General features: G+C 37.9%; 3 protein-coding genes across 10 annotated transcripts in view; 2 read left to right on the top strand and 1 right to left on the bottom strand.

The window, feature by feature from the left end:
• The window catches only part of RAD17 (RAD17 checkpoint clamp loader component), a 29093-nt gene extending 25109 nt beyond the window's left edge, over positions 1-3984 (bottom strand). For 4 of the 7 annotated variants that reach the window (XM_060092987.1, XM_060092989.1, XM_060092992.1 and 1 more), the window contains exons 1-3: positions 3609-3984; positions 2286-2389; positions 125-382 (exon numbers count right to left, since the gene is read on the bottom strand). In XM_060092987.1, the coding sequence (XP_059948970.1) occupies positions 125-382; positions 2286-2389; positions 3609-3624 (378 nt within the window). In that variant the 5' untranslated portion in view covers positions 3625-3984. Of the gene's footprint in view, positions 1-124; positions 383-2285; positions 2390-3251; positions 3295-3608 lie in introns of all 7 variants that reach the window. The other 3 variants (XM_060092988.1, XM_060092990.1, XM_060092991.1) reach the window with 3 other exon arrangements.
• Positions 3799-18286, top strand: AK6 (adenylate kinase 6). Of its 2 annotated transcripts, none has more exons than XM_060092997.1 (5): positions 3799-3898; positions 5967-6059; positions 14737-14795; positions 14909-15054; positions 17826-18286. In XM_060092997.1, the coding sequence occupies exons 1-5, from the start codon at positions 3874-3876 to the stop codon at positions 18016-18018; spliced, it is 516 nt and encodes a 171-aa protein (XP_059948980.1). In that variant the 5' UTR covers positions 3799-3873; the 3' UTR covers positions 18019-18286. The 2 variants fall into 2 exon arrangements, with proteins under 2 accessions (XP_059948980.1, XP_059948979.1); XM_060092996.1 differs by lacking the exon at positions 3799-3898 and adding an exon at positions 4024-4093.
• Positions 5969-8084, top strand: TAF9 (TATA-box binding protein associated factor 9). Its single transcript, XM_060092995.1, has 2 exons — positions 5969-6059; positions 7043-8084. The coding sequence occupies exon 2, from the start codon at positions 7060-7062 to the stop codon at positions 7855-7857; it is 798 nt and encodes a 265-aa protein (XP_059948978.1). The 5' UTR covers positions 5969-6059; positions 7043-7059; the 3' UTR covers positions 7858-8084.
• Positions 18287-19515: the final 1229 nt, after the last annotated feature.

The following is a 19515-nucleotide window of genomic DNA, read 5'->3' as shown; positions in this document are numbered from 1 at the left end:
CAACCACTTGCGCCACCAGGGAGGCCCCTAGGCACAAAGATTTTTATGAATAATATCTGAAAATGCACATCCCTCTCCTTCCTGAAACTAAATTACGTAGACTTGTCTGTATGCCATTTATTACCTGCGTTTCTGGTTTGTATTTATCCACCCATGGTTCATTTTCTGACATATATTCTTTTGAATTTTCTAGACCATAAATCTGCTTTGAGGAAGATAGGTTTCCTCTTTTTCTAGCTGGAAATTTGCTACTTTCTAGTGTGGAAGGCACCTTTTTTCTTCTAAGACTTGAGTTATTCACACCTAGTGATGTGGCAGTAATAGTAGAGATGCTTGTCGTCTCTGAAAAATCATCAAATGATGAGTCTACCCAGTTTGTTATCTGAAAAAAAGAAACCATGTAAACACTATTACATTTTTTTGCATCTATTCCCTATATAACTAAACTACTCTATTAAAAAATTTCTTATACTTGTAATATTTAAAATAAAAATCTCACAAATTAGCTCTTTAAATTAAATTGACTCTGTATTAGTCATTTTTCTACTTTACAATAAGCATAAATGTATACTTATCTACTTGACCATGGTAACGATGGATGTCATATAAATGAATATAGAATATAAACGTAATTCTTTTTACTAATTATAATCTTCCCAGAATAAAGATTAGACTGATACTTTAAAAACTCATTTGTAGCCCTGAAACACAAATATTAAAATTACCTATCAAAAAAAGAAGTAAAACAGAATAAAGAAAAAAAGGCATTATTTTAACCATGTAGAGCAGTAAGAGAAGTAACACTTCTGCCTTGACCAGGTTAATACATTCACAAACTAAACCATTTTATACATTCAAATAATCCCTATCGGCTTTAAGATATGTGAACATAGGTCTAAGAGTACTGATGCTATGAATAGTTTGTAATTATGACTTGATTATATTTTTCTTCAGCTCATAAATCAACTAATATGTTTATGAAAGGGAGGCAGGCTTTCCAGGGAGGGTGATTTGTCAGATTTGTTTAGGAAAAAGAGTACTGGTTTAATAGAGCAGGAAAATCAGTGAGTTCTATTTCATGGTCTTCTGGTCTATAGAAACTATTAACCCCTCTACATTTCCCTCCAACATTTCCTTTTCTTTAAAATCCTTTGTAAGAATACACAGAGAAAAATGCTAAATTAAGCAATTTTAACCTAAAAGTATTTAGGAGTATTAAAAAGCGTTCTTTTTTTAATAATTAGAATTTTAAAAGTGGACTTCTTCTTAACATTCCAACAGTATAAATCTAAAAAAATCTAGCTTAGTACCTGACTTTTGTAATTCCCTGTCTGGCTAACAAGATTATATTTTCCTTGAAGAATACTCAACCATAGTTGTGAACCATTTATTTGACAATGCTCCTTGCTGGGAGACAAACAAAACAAAAAACAGAGGTTGGAGCTGAAAGTAGGCTCAGGAGAAGCAATACTTACAAGTATTTTATGAATGTGAAATCAAACTTCATTCCTCTTATAAACAGAATCTAGGATTATGATCAGCAGTGGGTAAAGAAATGAAGACTTTTGGGAAAAAAAATTTTAGTCATAGCTACCCAATTCATTTCCTCCTCTTTAAAAAGACTATTACTAGTACTACAATTTTGGCCCCTTTCCTCTATTTTTAAGAGTACATAAAAATATTAGTAGTAGTAAAACTCTTGATAGCAATTCTGATCTAGCGATTCCAATCTCCATGTTACTTATACATTTTACAGTTTTATTTCTTATGTAAATATGGATTTCCATTTACTTTAAAAAAAAAAAAAGAGGAAGAGGAAGAGAAACAGCAAAGCTAAATAATTCACTTAGAGTAAGAGAAAAATCAGATCCACCACTAGGAGAACAGCTAACTTTCAGTATACTGTCTGATACCCATCCTACCCACCCGCTAGCCTTGTTGAGAACTGGCACACTGAACCACCTAATTTCTAAGAAGCAGGGCTGTTGTTAAGCTATAACACCAACTACAGCTCATGTATTTCTTTTTCTTCTATTACTCTTTCATTCAAGAGTTTTCAGCCTTTTCTTTGTGACCAGGATTGTAAATAAATATTTTTTCAAAATTAAGGTTGTGTTTTCAGTACACAGTTGTTTCACAATTTATTATTGAACTTTTTAGATCACTAATTACAACAAATACTGGGCACCATTACTCTCATAGCAGTAATAAGTCATTGGGAACACATATAAAAATTTATAACTCGTTTTGGGCAGTTGTCACATGGCCATTTTAGTGTATCATACCTTTGTGGAAGATGCCTTTGGTCTAAGAAAAGTTTTTGACATTATAAACTTTAATAGTTCCCATCCGTAGTATACAACCTGTAGTACATTAAAGTATAATTCACCTAGGGGAAAAAAAGAAAAAAAATCTCAAATTAAGAAAAACTGTAAAACAGAAGTAATTAATATATATTGATAAAAATCAATGACATAATAAAGTTAAGGCTCAAGAACTAGTGAAAGAGAACACAGCAAAAATACATGCAGCAAGAAATCAAAAGGCTAAAATAAATTTTACTTTTAATGACTATAACTGTCAAATTATCTGTGGTGATGTAACGTTTTTCCTATGAACTCAATAATGTATTAGAGAAAACAGAAAAATTACACATTTGTGAACTTATCTTTTGTCATTAAGAAAAATTAAACAATTTTGTGTAGTTTTCATACTGAAAATTAAAATTCCCCACATTTCAAATTATATAATTTCAAAAAATTTTCCAAATTTTCAAAAATAATAACAAAAAAGGCACCACACAATGAATTCAGACTTATCACTTACTTTGGACACAGACTTTATATCTTACTGTAAACTTTTTCTATAACTGTTGTTATTTGAATATGTTATTACGAAATTTTTTGGCAACACTGTTTTCTGACTTTCATAGTTCTTCAATGTTTATACAAACTAGTGAACTCACCAATTTTAAGTTAGCCAGAAGGAAAGTTTTTTAAGGTCTACAAACCTTTAAACTGAGTTTTATAGTTTGGAGTCACACATAATTTATGTGTAAATACTTCCACACACTAGAAAACAAATCATACACACACACATACAAACTGTTCACTAGAGAAGTTTTTGCTTTGTGGTTTCAAAGAGATACATAGGTGGAAAACACAGAGTTGGCAGGTCGAAATAAAAGACGCAGCTGTTGTTATAGTCAGGACTCTAGTCGCTCTTTGAAAGCAAGACTGACAGTTAGTTACCTCCTTTAAAAAGCAGGCAATTGTCCTTGATGGTACCAGGTTTCTGAAATGAGACGTCAGAGATAGAAGAGAACTTGAAGAGTATTTCTAGCAAACCCACCACCATCCTACACACTGCACTGGGGATACTAAGCTCACACATTCGTCCAACATAATACTGCTAGTCAAGGGAAAGCCGAGATGAGCTCGCGTGCCCCGGCTCCAGGCCAGAGCTCTGCACCCCGACCCGTCTCATCCCCAGATGGGATGGGCAGGTCGGGAGGAGGAGCCATGAGAGTCTGGGAAGGCGTGAAGGCAGAGATGGACTCGCGTCTCTAGGACATATATACACCGCAGCCGCAGCCGCGGCAGCCTTACCTTCCGGTAGCTGCATCCCCTCGTGGGCCGAGAGGAGCGGTGGAGCCCAGGCTCAGCTCCAGGTGCAGGGGAAGCCACCCAGCCCTATCCGGGATCAGCGCGGAACCCTCTTGGAGGTCCCGCCTCCCGGGGACCTTCCAGGTCGGTCGGCGCTTCCGCGACACAGCCCGAAAGGCGGGGCCTCCTAAGGAGCTGTCTTAGGCATCCAGCGCATTGCCTGACCCGAAGCGCCGACCCGACCTGTGCTCATACTTCGGACCCTGCGATGGAAGCGTGTCATAGAAAGCCAGGTAACCAATGGTGGGTGACGAGGCGGCGGAGGTGGGTCGCGAGCGCCACTCCAGGCCTCGAGTACCCCGGCGCCACTGGCTCTTGCCGTTACCCTCCCCTTCCGGCCCCTCCCAGTTGCGTGTAGGGCGCCTGTGCAGAGGCTTCGGGAGCCAGCGCGGCGAGGACCATGTTGCTTCCGAACATCCTGCTCACCGGTCAGGGGGCGTGCTGGGGTGGGGGGTGGGCGGCAGGGCTGGCGCGGGGCGCGGAGTGCTCTGGGGCCTGGTAAGCCCGAAGTGGGGTCGCTTAGTGTCTATTGCGAGGCTCGGCGAGGGTCGCGTGGCGTTGTAGTTGTCAGGGCCTGTACCCCCGGCCCTCGCGACGGTTTTGCACGAGGCGGGGGGAAGGGAACGACGGACGTTAATTCTTTTGCTCAGAGGTTGGCTGCTCGGTGAGGCGGAGAGAGGTAGATAATATACAGTTCCCTTTTTTGGCAAGCTGCCTAATCTTTCGTAATCAGGTTTTTGTCTGTAAAATGGCTGTTGCTTCTTTACTTGGCGGGGCTGTCTTTGCGTGGTTAGCGAGATAAGGTAAGGCGTATTTGGCCCTTAGTAGATCCGTTAATGGTGGATGTTTTAGTCCTTAGGCCTCTAGGGCCGTCTCTTATTTTCCCTTTGTATCTGAGAGTCAGATTTCGATGAAGGGGTTCGAATGTTTGCGGTGTGGGGTGATGAATTTGCTGTATACGCTTGCGGAGTTAGCATCAGGGGCGTTTTCTTTGTGTTTTAAGAAGCAAAGGCATCTACTGAGCATCTCTGGTCGTTTCTCGTAGAGATGCTGTAAAATTCCCGGGCTGATCGTGGGTTTTTTTCTAGGTCCTTGGATCCATACTCAGGGCGCTTGTTACATGTGAGGGGTAGTAAAATGCCGCATAACGACTTTAAAAAATACTATTTCTGGTCGTTTAACTCTGAAAATGTTTACTAAATTGTAGCATTTAATAGCATCATAGGGTATTCCTGGAAAAATCTAATGGGTGTAGATGCTGTTGCAGCACGATAAAATTTGAGGCGCTGTTTGCGGATCAAAGCCAAGTTTTATCCTTTAACAAAACGTAAGCATATTGGCAGCGCACAAGTCCTGTCTTTCTGAGAGCAGCAGATTAACCTCAACAGATTATTATTTAGCCCTTAAGCGTTCTTAAGGGGAAGATTTTACAACATCTGATTTGTTTGGGTCAGACAGTGTCTTGGTTTTTTAATATTAAGCTGTATCGTCAAAAGTCTAAATGTGATCGTTTTATTGAAAACATGATGAGTTGAGGATTCAGGCTTGGTGAATTATAGTGGACTGGAGGTAAAAATGTTATTGCCCTTATAGGTAGACTTGACTTATTCCTTTTATCTTTAATTATAATGATCAGGTTTTATAATTTCAGTGGCGTTAGTTCAAGCTGAAAATTAAGTGTTTGATTATTTATCTTGAAACAATAAATATAAAAAAGTGAAGGCGAAGAACAATGTATAGTATGGCCATTTATGTAGAAGGAAATATATGGCGTGTATGTATGCACGCAATGTGTGTATACGTACACGTATGTAGTATGCTACCATATATATGCATACATATGGATGTATACACAAACATATGTATATGACTTCTTTGGAGAGATACATAAGAAAGTGGTTTACACTGGTTGTCTCTAGGGAAGAGTACAGTGTATATTCTTTCATACTGCTTAACTTTTTTCCATGAACAATTTAATTTTTTTAAATTAAAACAAATAAATGATGGCAGTTTATTTGAGGTAGCTAGTTTTATTCTGGGAATTTCCATGGTGGTGGCAGACATTCTGTAGTTGTCATCAGATTCTCCCAAGCCCCACTCCTGGTAAAATCAGATACACGGTAAAATTCTGATATTCAGCAGGCTTTGGGTAGTTTTGATTAGATTATGGTGTGTGTAATTTTATATAGGATTGCTAACTAGGAAGCTTTTCAGTTGTTAAGAACCTTAAGAAGGGCAGATTAGAGGCTAAAGTCTAATAAGTATTTCATGAACAGTATTTTTCTGTGGCTTGTCTTGCAGGTACACCAGGGGTTGGAAAAACCACGCTAGGCAAAGAACTTGCATCAAGATCAGGACTGAAATACGTTAATGTGGGTGATTTAGCTCGAGAAGGTAAGGGGCACTTTGGTGTTAGATTTGTTTAAAAAAGTGAGAGGAATAATGGAGTATTAGTACTGTACTTGTGAGAAGATACAAAAAGCAGAGAAAAATTGCCATGAAGGAATTTATGTGCTGTTGGAGACCCATAGAAATAGAACATATTGTCTCATGCTGTGTCCTAGTTATTTTGACCACTACATCCCCTCTGCAGTTGGCTAGCAGTTCTTGTGGACAGTAATAAGTGGGATAGCTTCCAGGAAGATTAGACTTAGGACAGTTTGAATATGAGGAAGAGGGAGAGTATTTTGAGTTGGGCAAACACGTAAAGGTCAGGGTGGTGCTAAGCATATATATCTATGGAGACAGTATATGAGCTCACTGGAAGGACATGATTTTGAACTCAGGCAGTAGGACATGGCTGTCCTATGGTCTTTTCTTAGGTTAGTTTATAGGTGCATGCCTGTAAGCAACTGCACTTTTTTTTTTTTTTTTGTGGTACTCGGGCCTCTCACTGTTGTGGTGGCCTCTCCCGTTGTGGAGCACAGGCTCCGGACGCGCAGGCTCAGCAGCCATGGCTCACGGGCCCAGCCACTCCGTGGCATGTGGGATCTTCCCGGACCGGGGCACGAACTCGTGTCCCCTGCATCGGCAGGCAGACTCTCAACCACTGTGCCACCAGGGAAGCCCCAGCTGCACATATTTTAAAGTGATATATGTTTTTGGTTATTTTACCCTGTTTTTCCCCAATCTTTTATCACTCCCTTATTTGTGTCTTCATCTTTTTATATTCTCTAATGGGTAGAAACTCAATAAATTTAAGTGAAGGGAACTTTAAATGTGCCTCATTAAAATTAACAAGATTTAACGTATTTTTTTAATTTATATTTTTTAAAATTTAACATGTATTTAAAAATTTTAAAGTTCCTGACAGTTGCTACTAAAGTAACTATTTCAGGTTTGATCTAATGTACATATTTTTTTCAAATGATCTAAAGTCTGATCACCGGATATCATGGAGTCTGGCAAGATGGCTTCTCCCAAGAGCATGCCGAAAGATGCACAGATGATGGCACAAATCCTGAAGGATATGGGGATTACAGAATATGAACCAAGAGTTATAAATCAGATGTTGGAGTTTGCCTTCCGATATGTGACCACAATTCTAGATGATGCAAAAATTTATTCAAGTCATGCTAAGAAGGCTACTGTTGATGCAGATGATGTGCGATTGGCAATCCAGTGTCGTGCTGACCAATCTTTTACCTCTCCTCCCCCAAGAGATTTTTTATTAGATATTGCAAGGCAAAGGAATCAAACCCCTTTGCCATTAATCAAGCCATATTCAGGTCCCAGATTGCCACCTGATAGATATTGCTTGACTGCTCCAAATTATAGACTTAAATCCTTACAAAAAAAGGCATCTACTTCTGCGGGAAGAATAACAGTTCCACGGATAAGTGTTGGTTCGGTTACTAGCAGACCAAGTACTCCCACACTTGGCACACCAACCCCACAAACCATGTCTGTTTCAACTAAAGTAGGGACTCCAGTGTCCCTCACAGGGCAAAGGTTCACAGTACAGATGCCCACTTCACAATCCCCAGCTGTAAAAGCATCAATTCCTGCAACATCAGCAGTTCAGAATGTTCTCATTAATCCATCACTAATTGGGTCCAAAAATATTCTTATTACCACTAACATGGTGTCATCACAGAATACTGCCAATGAAGCATCAAATGCATTGAAAAGAAAACGTGAAGATGATGATGATGATGATGACGATGATGATGATGACTATGATAATTTGTAATTTAGCCTTGATCATGTAACATGTATAGTTGGTTTTGAATCCATTGTACTGAGATTTAATATGCATGCTAGATGTTTCCATGTTGTGTTTTAGAAAAATAGTATTTAATGAGTAAATATGGTTACCATACTTTTCAATTGAGATGTTGTGTTGGATTTTCTTTAATAGGAGTAGTAAAGGTTTTTCATCAGCCTTTAAGTGTAAAAAATAAAGTTGTAATTCATCCATTTGATTGTTGGTACTTTGGCGATAATGTTTTTACATTTTTAGATGCAATTTTCTGCCTCATTATCACCAACAGAAATAACAGTTGCAAAAGCTTGAAGTTGTTGCAGTCTGTTCCTTACCAATAGAGTCACTTCTAGTGTCTTCACATGTTTAGGTCACAGTATGATCTCTGGTGTATAAAGTCACTCTTACGGGCCATTCTTTCAGATTGCTGAAGTATACCATGTCTGTTTCTTAGAGAGACCACTTGGTCAGGATTTTTTTTTTATAGCGAATCCTCATCCATTTAGATTTATCTTTCTCAGTTGCCAGACTTCTTCCTAGGTCCCATTTTTCTATCCCTTTGGATATATTTAAGGACCCTTGGTGTGGCTCCCAGTATCTTACCACTTAAAAATTTTTGAAGTTTTGGGGCTTCCCTGGTGGCGCAGTGGTTGAGAGTCTGCTTGCTAATGCAGGGGACACGGGTTCGAGCCCCGGTCAGGGAAGATCCCACATGCCGCGGAGCACCTGGGCCCGTGAGCCACAACTATTGAGCCTGCGCATCTGGAGCCTGTGCTCCGCAACAAGAGAGGCCGCAATAGTGAGAGGCCCGCGCACCACGATGAAGAGTGGCCCCCACTTGCCACAACTAGAGAAAGCCCTCGCACAGAAACGAAGACCCAACACAGCAAAAATAAAATAATTAATTAATAAACTCCTACCCTCAACATCTAAAAAAAAAAAATTTTTTTTTGAAGTTTTTCCCCATTATCCCTTTTTGCAGGTCAATTTTTGTGCATCTTTGCTTGTCATATTCTTGATACTATAAGCTAGTATCATGCTTATATTTTTAATACAGGTTTGGCATTAAAATTACAGTTAATAAAACTTAGGTCTTTATTTGCTACTGTGCATAGCTTGTCATTCTCCATTTTATACCTATATGAAATCTGGTTTTGTTCCTTTGCCTGTTGAACTTTACTGTTTTTGACAAGTGATTTCAGAGTCACATCAGTCAATTTCAGTCATGTCTTCCAGTTCTCATCTCACTCAATATTTCTAAACTTAATGAAATTACTATATAATCTGTCATGAATAGCACTGAGAGCAACAGTAACACCAGACCAAGGATAATCCACTGTGAGACACTCCTCTTCCTCTTCACCGAGTCTCCTTGTACTCAAAAGATGTGTGTACACTTGATGGTGCATGGTCCTGACCGTCTTCTTTGTATTTTATTGAGATTATTTCATGAGAATCTGCCTTAAAGGAAAAGTGGAGCTTTTCCCCCTCCCATTATGCCAGATAAAGGATTTCTGATGTGATTTGACATGTGTTAGATGAGGTGCTTTATAGTGTTTTTCAAAATGTACCAGATTTTTTTCCCCCGTTGCCATCTGAGTGTATCTGAAAATCTTACTAAGAAATAGTCTGAGACACTTCAGCCTCCTCATTTTTTCCAAATGGTAATAATATGTTTTAAGGGAAACCATGCAATCTTCTATAAAGCAGTGTGGTTCTCAACAGGGGGTGATTTTGCCCTCCAGGGGACATTTGGCACCTTCTGAGATATTTTGGTAGTCATAACTGGGGTGGGGGGGTTGCTACTGACCTCTAATGGGTAGAGTCTAGGGATTCTGCTGAACATCCTACAGCTCACAGGACAGCCCTCCACCCCCATAACAGAATTATCAAGCTCAAAAGGTCAGTAGTATTTCAGGTTTAGAAACCCTGCTATAAGTAAGGAGACAAAAAACAAAACTGGTTTTAAACAAATGTGTCTAAATGGAGTTTATTGCCACCCTAGTAGTTATGTTGAATGGCTGTATTATTTGTAAGAGACCTTTATGACATTTAGAACTAAAGCAGGAAAAATTAGGTGGGGAATTAAGCTTAAAACTATGGAGAGTCCTGAATGTGGAGTGACTAAGAATGCTTTTCTTACCCCTGTTCTTCCAGTCTCGCATTCCTCACTTGATGTCCTTTCCCATATGCAATCATTTAATTAAACTTCTTCCAGCATCCTTAATTTTCCTGCCACCAGTTTTATCAGTCTTCAGCCTCTATGCCTAACCCCAGGATGCTCATATGTCTAGACATTGGATGCATTTCAAATATCTGGCCCTCAACACTTAAAATCTTGATGTGTTTCTAAGACAGGGTTTGGCAAGCTGCAGCTGTTTTTGTAGGAGCCACTAGCTAAAGACTAGGCTGCAAATGCTGAAGTATTTATTGTCTGGCCCTTTACAGAAGAAGTTTGCCATTCCCGCTCTAACCTATGTGTATCGCATTTTTTTCCCTCACCTGAATCAACTACCACTGGAAGCCTTTGAAACTAACTTCTCCGTTGTCCTCTCTCCAACACTGCTCTCCCAGTCTTTTCATCTGATTCTCTCCTTCCCACCATATACCTCTTCCCCCTGTGAACTCATTGCAGCCATCTTGTAATCCTGCCCCTCCCTCTGGTAATTTCATTGACTCAGGACTAGTTAGTCCTTTTTGCTTATAACTCTTAAATTTATTATTAAAACTTAGCCCAATACCTAGACATCTACTAGATTTAACCATCTGGTTAGTTCCCAGATATTTCCAAATTAATATTTAAAAAGCACATGTTCTGAAGTCATCCCTGACTGCCCATTCCTGATTCCTGTCACCCACACATTACAGACGCATTTACACACTACACAGATGCACTTGTCTCCTAATCGTGATAGTTTAAAAAATCCCTTTGATACCCGTATCCCATTCCTAAGACCATTAATGCTGTGTCCCTTTGGTACCGCTGTACCATTCTCAAGACCATTCGTGCTGAATCTCTTCTTCAGTATCTCTTCCTTCCCTCTTCTGTACACCATCGTTATGTCCTTTAAAAAGGGGCAGGCGGGGAGAGGGGATGAAATTACTTGAACTTTTTAATGATAAAGGCCACCCACCTTAATGAAGTGATGAACTGGCCACAGTTTACCTTCAGCCCTTCCCTGCAGCCACTATGCCCTATGTCCCCTTAATTCTACCCACAGTGCACTACTGTTCTTCAAACGCATGGGGAGTCTTCCATCTCCATGTCCTTATACATGCTATTCCCTTTACCTGTACATGTCCTCCCTCATCTGTCTTATAAACGGTTCCTTAAAAGGCCCTACTCGAATGCCATATCTTTTGGTGCTAACTTCTCTTGGCAGAATTCATTGCTCTCTTCTCTGCATAAAAGGCCAGGTATCAAAGCTCCCAATCCTTCTAAACCAATTAACTTCTTATACTAATTGCATTAGTATAGATGCAAAATAGATGACTAGCATCCCTATATCGTTAGCTTTAAAGAACGGCTTTCACGTAAGTGTATAAATGATAGGATGGCAGTTAAAGGAAAGGTCATGTTTTTATAGCTTGACTAACAACAGCTGGGAAGGTCTTTTTAAGGTAAGAAGGTAATTTTAAGCCTTTTAACTGGCTCCACAATCAATTTTTTTCTGCAAGTAATTTATCTAAGTAAATCATAAAACTTCGTTTAGGAAACTGATTCTAAGTTTCGATAATTTGATGAAATCAAGCTTTTTTTTCCTCTTTGCCATATGAAGATCCACGGTATAGACAATTATAAATGTGACTACCAGTTGAAGTTGCTAAAGTAGCACAAATTTTCCCTCTTTTTGGAAATTTGAAACAGAGTTTAGAATTCATCTCTCTCCGTTCCTTGTAGTACAGGTTATAATTATCACCTAAAATTCTGCAGTAGCTTTTATATGGTATCCATGCTTTTTCTGGACTTGCTTCCTTCCAGCTCCACACAGAAATCAAAATTATTTTTAAAAATTTGAAATTAATCATGTCATTTCATGCTTAAAATGCTTTAATGATTTTCCTTGGCTTTGGGATAAAGTTTAAGCTCAGTGCAGCCTTCAAGGTCTTTTTAAAAAAATATTTATTTTATTTTTTTTGGCTGTGTTGGGTCTTTGTTGCTGCGTGCCAGCTTTCTCTAGCTGCGGTGAGCGGGGGCTACTCTTCGTTGCGGTGCGCGGGCTTCTCGTTGCTGGGGCTTCTCTTTGTTGTGGGGCACAGGCTGTAGGCTCGCGGGCTTCAGTAGCTGTGGCACTCAGGCTCGGTAGTTGTGGCTCACGGGCTGTAGAGCGCAGGCTCAGTAGTTGTGGCGTACGGGCTTAGTTGCTCCGCGGCATGTGGATCTTCCTGGACCAGGGCTCAAACCTGTGTCCCCTGCATTGGCAGGCGGATTCTTATCCACTGCGCCACCAGGGAAGTCCCTCAAGGTCCTTTTTAATCTGGCCTTAATCCCCCTGACCCCTTATCACTTATTTTCTAACTATTCTGAAAGACTTTTCCTCCCTTGAAAGGCTTGCCCTCCTTAGTCTCTCTGCCTTTGAATATCTTGTTTTCTCTGTTAAGAATCGTCTTACCTACCTTTTTTTCCTGAGCTAACTGCTTCAAGTTTCCACTTAGAAGTTACCTGCTTCAGGAAGCCTCCCCTAATATCCCCAGTTTATGTTCCTAACCTAAAAGGTCCCCATGTTATTGCTCCCAGAGCACCATGATCCACAGCATTAAATATTACAATTTCCAGGTTACTTGTCTGTCATCTCCCATATTATTGTCAACTCTTCGAGGGAAGGACTGAGTTGGTCTTCTTGTTCAATTTGTTCACTATTATATCTTCCTTACTTCTGTAATTACTTGTACATGGTGTTTGAGAAATGTTTTTTGAAATGAATGTTGGAAAGCTTGGATTACACTATTTTATTAATATGTATTAACATGACTTAAGAAATCCTGCATTTCAGCATTGCAATATATAAAGACTTTAATTCTAAAAGTTAATACTGCTATAGTTGTCTGTGTTTTAGACAGCATATGTTTTTAAAGATTTAACTAACTCCAGATTCCCACATAGTACAAAATCAGCTGTAGGTATTCTTAGATTTTGTGGCATTGTTAAAAAAAAAAAAAAAAATATATATATATATATATATATATATATATATATATATATATATAGTATTGTAAAAATAACAGAAATTTAACAACCTAATATTTTACTTATTTAAGTTTAATTAAATAATATTTTAGCAAATTAGTAAACAAGATTTAACTAATTCGCTATTGTTGAACATTTTAAAGCATCTTTTTAAATTTTTTTCTGGTTAGAAATTCAATGGTCAAAAGAAATCTCTGAACGGGTATGACGTTTTTCTTTTAAAAATTATACGTTTCCATGTATAACTAATATAACAGGTATAAAAAGCCTCATTTAAATTTTCATCTCTTTAGTAGCTGGGAAAGTACAGTATTTTTTCATGTATTGTTTACTAATTATCTTTTCCATCCTGTGTGAATTTTTTTCTTATTCTTTGTTAAGCTACTTGTTATTTTGAATTTAAGGTATTTATATAATCTACATTTCAGTCTTTTGTCCTAGTATTTCTCCCTGCTATTTTTCATTTTTAAAAAATTATATTATTTTTCGTCGAACAGAGATGTAACATTTTATATGTTTCAATCAATTATTTTATTTTTTTCACAAACTCAAATGTATCATACCTTTGTAGGTTTAATTTTCCATTAGTTATCTTTGGAATTAAGAAATTAGCTCTTTAATTCATCTAGGGTTTGTGGTGTAAAGTAAGGGTTTAGATTATTTTCTATATTGTTAACCAGTTTTTCCCATACCAAGACAGTTTAACTTTTTAGCTGGTAAGAGTTTCTGGTAACTGAACTGTAACCCAAGAAGTCAGAGGCCACACTAGGATGCTAGAGAAGTGGTTCATGTGCCCAGAATCAGCCCACAGACCCTCCAGGAAGACAGTTAAAACTGCCTTTGTGCCTTCCACTAACCCTCAGGACCACCCCTTCGTCACTTCAGAACTCATGCTCCTTTGAAGCTCATTTCAACCTGTGCCAAACTATTAAGGGGAAAGACGTGGGAAGACTATAGCATGCTCTTCGAGACGGCTAGAAGAATGATCTAAGCCTGCCTTAGAGTATATACCTCCTAGGGATTCAGGGTGAGGGTGGGATTGGTATGTCTCACCTCCTTAAGACACACTTCCTTTGAAAGGAAGCTTTAATTTGTTGAAAAGTTCTTATGTTAGATTTAAATCTGCCTTCTTTATGCCTGCCCCCATCATTCTTGTTTTACCTTCTGAAATAAGATATTCAACCCTTGGCTTTTGGGGATGCTGGAATTCTCGAAGTAAAGGAGCATCTGGGTACTGACTCTCCTTCCCCAAACCCCATGAAGATGTGACCTCAGTGACAAAGGGTTCATTTCTGGAATCAAGAACCTGCTGTTCCTTTTAATAAGTTTCATATCCTTGGCCTAATAAATTTGGAACTTAATCTCCTGTTAATGTGTGTATGAGTGTTTGTATCCATGTGTCCCCTCTTCGCACCAATCTGTAGCTCAATGAAACTAGTTCTCTTCTACTAATAGCCCCACAAATTCTGAAGTTGGCTATTATTCATTCTTTTTCAGGTATTTTGTTATCCAGGTTTCCTTCTAGACAAAATTCTAATTTATCAATACTACTCTTTATATTTGCTGTCCATGTGACATCTATTGTATTAGTGCCCTCCCTTGTCTCTAACAGTAATTGAAAATTACTGAAAGTTACTTAGAAAATACTACTTTAATATACCAATGTAAATCTCTTTTAGGGCAGTTATATGATGGCTATGATGAAGAGTATGATTGTCCCATTTTAGATGAAGACAGAGTAAGTACAATCTTTTTTATATAGTATACATTAAAAAAAATTTTATAGGAAAGTTGACCTCAGTTTTTTTAAAGAGTATTCATCTTTTTTTTTTTTCCTCCCCTTTCTTACAGGTAATTGATGAGTTAGAAAACCAAATGAGTGAAGGTGGAGTTATTGTTGATTACCATGGTTGTGATTTCTTCCCTGAACGCTGGTTTCATATAGTATTTGTGCTGAAAACAGATAACAGTGTTTTGTACAAAAGACTTGAAACTAGGTAAGGAAGGAAGAACACTGAATCCTTAAAGTATTATGTAAACTTTTACTCAGATTCCTGAAGTGGCCAACATGAACATCGTAAAAGGTTCTATTTGAAAACGTGACTACTTTATTTTGGTCTTATACACCAAGTCTGTACGGTACCAACATTCTGAACCTAATGGAAAAAGGTGCATTCGTAAAACACAAGCAGTAGTTTCCAAGTAAATGAATACCTCAACTGACAGTCTGATTCAGTAAAATGTACTATATATCAACCCTACTTAGTCATGCTTTTTCCTTAATGTAAAACTTCCATAGGAAAACAGCCAAGCCAATAACATACTCTTTGCTATGGAGTGAACATTACCCACTCAAATCATTCTCACAACAGAAATGGGAAAGCTTATGAAAAACTAAAGATAAATGAACATTTTACAACCTTTAACAAGATAAATTAACATTTCACAATATGTTTGAGTTCATCCCTTCAAGAGAGCATCAGACTTAATCCAGAATAACCAGAAAAGCAAAATTTTATGGAAGACATTTTCCCACTGTCTTTTGATTCAAACTGTGGAAAAAAGGGGATTTTACAGGAATTTAGAAAGCAGTCTCCAGAAGTTTGCCTAACTTCAGGTTCAGAATTTGTGGTTCTCACTGACTATAGTCAGCTCTGACTAAGCACCATTGGATGGGATACTCGCAGATTCTTGCACAAAAAAGTATAGTGGCAAATATATAGGGAAAGTTAGGTTGGAGCTATACCTAAAACTTTCATCATCTTTCTTTAGTCATGGAAAAGCCATTAAAAATATTTGAACAGAGCAGTAATAGAGATAATACGGTACATATGTGTTTTCTAAAAGACCATTTAACATTTTTATTAAAAATTACTATTTTATGTAAATAAATAAAGACTAAAGTATGAAAAACTATGAGAAAGTAGTCTGTTTTAACCGTTGAAAAAACTTACAAAGTTAATCACCTTAAAAAAAGCTTTATTGAGATAAATTCACATATCATGTGAATTGTACACCCATTTGAAGTGTACAATTAAGTGGTTTTGAGTATATTCACAGTTATGTATCCATTACTATAACCAATTTTTCAAAATGTTCATCACCCCTCCCCCACCAAAAAACCCATACCCATTGGCAGTCACTCCCCATTTCCCCTCAGTCCCCAGTCCTAAGCAACCAGTAATTTACCTTCTATCTCTGTGGGTTTGCCTGTTCTGGACTTTTTATATAAATGAAATCATACAAAATGCGATCTTTTGTGTCTGGCTTCTTTTACTTAGCATAACGTTTTCAAGGTTCATCTGTGTTATGGCATGTACCAGTACTTCATTTCTTTTTATTGCCAAATAATATTCCATTATATGGATATACCATATTTTATTTATCCATTTATCAGATTATAGACATTTGGATTGTTTGCCATTTTTGGCAATTACGAATAATGCTGCCATGAACATTCATACACGTGTTTTTGTGTGAACATTACATGTTCATTTATCTTGGGTATTGAATTTCTTTAGGAATAGAATTGCTAGGTCATATGTTAACTATGTAACCTCTTGGGGAACTGTCAGACCATTTTCCAGAGTGGCTGCACCACTTTACATTCCCAAGAGTAGTGTATGGAGCCGCCAGTATTTTCACATCCTTGTTACCTTTTTGATTGTAGCCATCCCAGTGGATGTGAAGTAGTATCGCATTGTGGTTTTCATTTGCATTTCCTTGATGGCTAATGATGTTGAGCATCTTTTTATGTGCTTATTGGCCATTTGTATATCTTTTTTGGAGAAATAGCTATTCAGATCTTTTGCCCAATTTTTTTTTTTTTTTTTTTTTGCGGTACGCGGGCCTCTCACTGTTGTGGCCTCTCCCGTTGCGGAGCACAGGCTCCGGACGCGCAGCCTCAGCGGCCATGGCTCACGGGCCTAGCCGCTCCGCGGCACGTGGGATCTTCCCAGACCGGGGCACGAACCCGTGTCCCCTGCATCAGCAGGCGGACTCTCAACCACTGCGCCACCAGGGAAGCGCTTGTCCAATTTTTATTTTGGTTATTTGTCCTTTATTAAGTTACAAGAGTTCTTTACGTATTTTAGATGTAAGTTCCTTATCAGATTAAGATTTGCAGAAATTTTCTCCATTCTGTGGGTTTTTTCATAAAGTTAATCATCTTTTAAGTACTTCAGTTTAATTTTGATTGTTACAAAGTTTAACTAATTTCAGTTTAAATTTTCCTTATCTTTTTTCACTAGCTAATTATTTGGCTAATTTACATCCACATAAAGATTATATAATTTTTTCAATGTCTTTGGAATTGGTAAAGTACAGATACATCTGTGTGATCAAGTACCCAATCAGTATATGCTATTCCTTATCATATGCATTTTATTTTATTATATGCCATCTATTTGTTTTATGTGTTTGTATCTTAACTCCTTAACTCTTGAAATTTAGGACCATAGCTATAGACTATTTATCTCATAGCTTGGCATCTGGCTTGAGGTAGGTAGATGTTTGCTAATTGAGTGGCTGACAGATTGTAGGGAAAAAAGTCTCAGACAAAGCTAAACTTTGGTCCTTAGTTTAACCCTCTCTCTTGTCAAAGAAGTCTCTCATATTCACAGATGCCAATCTGTTTGCTCTAGGTAAAGAGCCTACAAGAAGTATTTTTGCGTGATTTTTCATGTGTTCAAAAGTGTCCAGTTTCTAGTTTGTTCCTAAAACTCCAGTTAATACCATTCAGTTTGTTTATCTTCTCTTTGCCTTCTAGGGGTTATAATCAGAAGAAACTAAAAGACAATATTCAGTGTGAAATTTTTCAAGTACTTTATGAAGAAGCTTTGGGATCCTACAAGGAAGAAATAGTGCATCAGCTGCCGAGCAATAAACCAGAAGATCTAGAGGATAATATCAATCAGATATTGAAATGGATAGAGCAGTGGGTTAAAGATCATAGCTCTTGACTTAACAAGAATGCCACTTTACAATCACTCGATACCTCTCTGCTGACATCATATAAATTGTTCAGTTATCAGTATCAGTACAACTTTCTTATTGAAATTGTGCTGTTGGACTCATAGATGGATAGTATAAAGGTTTATGTTTAGTTTTTTTTCTCCATGAGAAAACTAAACAATCTCAAATATAATGAATAGTATTATTGAGGATTGAGAGTTAAAACTATAATTGTTTAATGCTTCAGTTGCTAAAGAATAAATCTGATCAAATGGTTGGATATCTTTTATTACAGAAGAAATTGAAGATCTCTTAAAATAAAACTTAGACTAAAGATAAAGCATCAGTCTTCCATTTTTATTTCTTTAAATTAAAAAAAATGGAAGTGGTAATACTTGCACTCTGTGTAAAATACAGAAGGTACAAAAGCATACACAGATGGTGCCCGACTTACAGTGGTTCAACTTAGGATTTTTCGACTTTACTATGGTGCAAAAGCGATACGTGTTCACTAGAGACCATACTTTGAATTTTGATCTTTTCCTGGGCTAGCAACATGCAGCACAATACCTGTGACGCTGCGCAGCAGCAGGGAGCCACAGCTCCCAGTCAGCCAGGTGATCGTGAGAGTAAACAACTGATACACACAACCATTCTGTACCCATGCAACCATTCTATTTTTCACTTTCAGTACAGTAGTCAATAAATTACAAGAGATAGTTAATCCTTTATTATAAAATTGGCTTTATGTTAAGATGATTTTGCCCAGTTGTAAGTTAATGAAAGTATTCTGAGCATGTTTAAGGTAGGCTAGGCTGGGGACTTCCCTGTTGGCCCAGTCGTTAGGACTCCATGCTTCCACTGCAGGAGGTGCGGGTTCCACCCCTGGTCTCGGAACTAAGATCCCACATGTGCGGCACAGCCAAAAAAATTTTTTTACAGTAGGCTAGGCTAAGCTGTGATGTTTGGCAGGTCAGGTGTATTGAACGCATTTTTGACTTAGGATATTTTCAACTTATAATGCGTTTATCGGGAAGTAACCCCGTCGTAAGTCAAGGAAGATGTGTACTGGAAAGGTAGGTTTCCCTTCCAGGCCACCCTGTTCTTCAGTCACCACTAGACTCCCTCCCTTTAGGAAATAATGTTACTCGTTTCCTGTGTATCTTTTCAGAGATTTTATGCCTGCAAAGCATGTGTGTGTGTGTAGTTTTTTTTTTTAAGCATATGGTAGCATACCATGCAAACTTCTGTAATTTCTTTTTCATTTAATATATTTTGGATATTATATCATCTTAGAACATACAGACCTTCCAATTCTTCACTTTATTAAGGTATAATTCACATATAAAGTTCACCATTTTAAAGTGTACAATCCATTTTTAAAATCGTATTCACAAGATTGTGCAACTATCCTATTCTGTAACACTTTCATCACCCCACCCAAAAGACATCCCATACCTATTAGCAGTCGCTTCCCATTCTTCCCTTCTAGCCCCTTGCTATCA

This window comes from Mesoplodon densirostris, chromosome 3 (assembly GCF_025265405.1).
Source record: "Mesoplodon densirostris isolate mMesDen1 chromosome 3, mMesDen1 primary haplotype, whole genome shotgun sequence".
Lineage (NCBI taxonomy): Eukaryota > Metazoa > Chordata > Mammalia > Artiodactyla > Ziphiidae > Mesoplodon > Mesoplodon densirostris.
Note: the sequence above shows the minus strand (reverse complement) of the source record. Positions and strands in the feature narration are given on the sequence as shown.

What these genes read in the sequence shown, in the direction of transcription:
- AK6 (XM_060092996.1), top strand. Translation starts at nt 4,066, where the DNA reads ATGTTGCTTCCGAACATCCTGCTCACCG. An exon ending in TCCGAACATCCTGCTCACCG is followed by an intron (nt 4,094 to 5,966) that starts GTCAGGGGGCGT and finishes CTTGTCTTGCAG; the next exon opens with GTACACCAGGGGTTGGAAAA. An exon ending in GGGTGATTTAGCTCGAGAAG is followed by an intron (nt 6,060 to 14,736) that starts GTAAGGGGCACT and finishes AATCTCTTTTAG; the next exon opens with GGCAGTTATATGATGGCTAT.
- TAF9 (XM_060092995.1), top strand. Translation starts at nt 7,060, where the DNA reads ATGGAGTCTGGCAAGATGGCTTCTCCCAAGAGCATGCCGAAAGATGCA.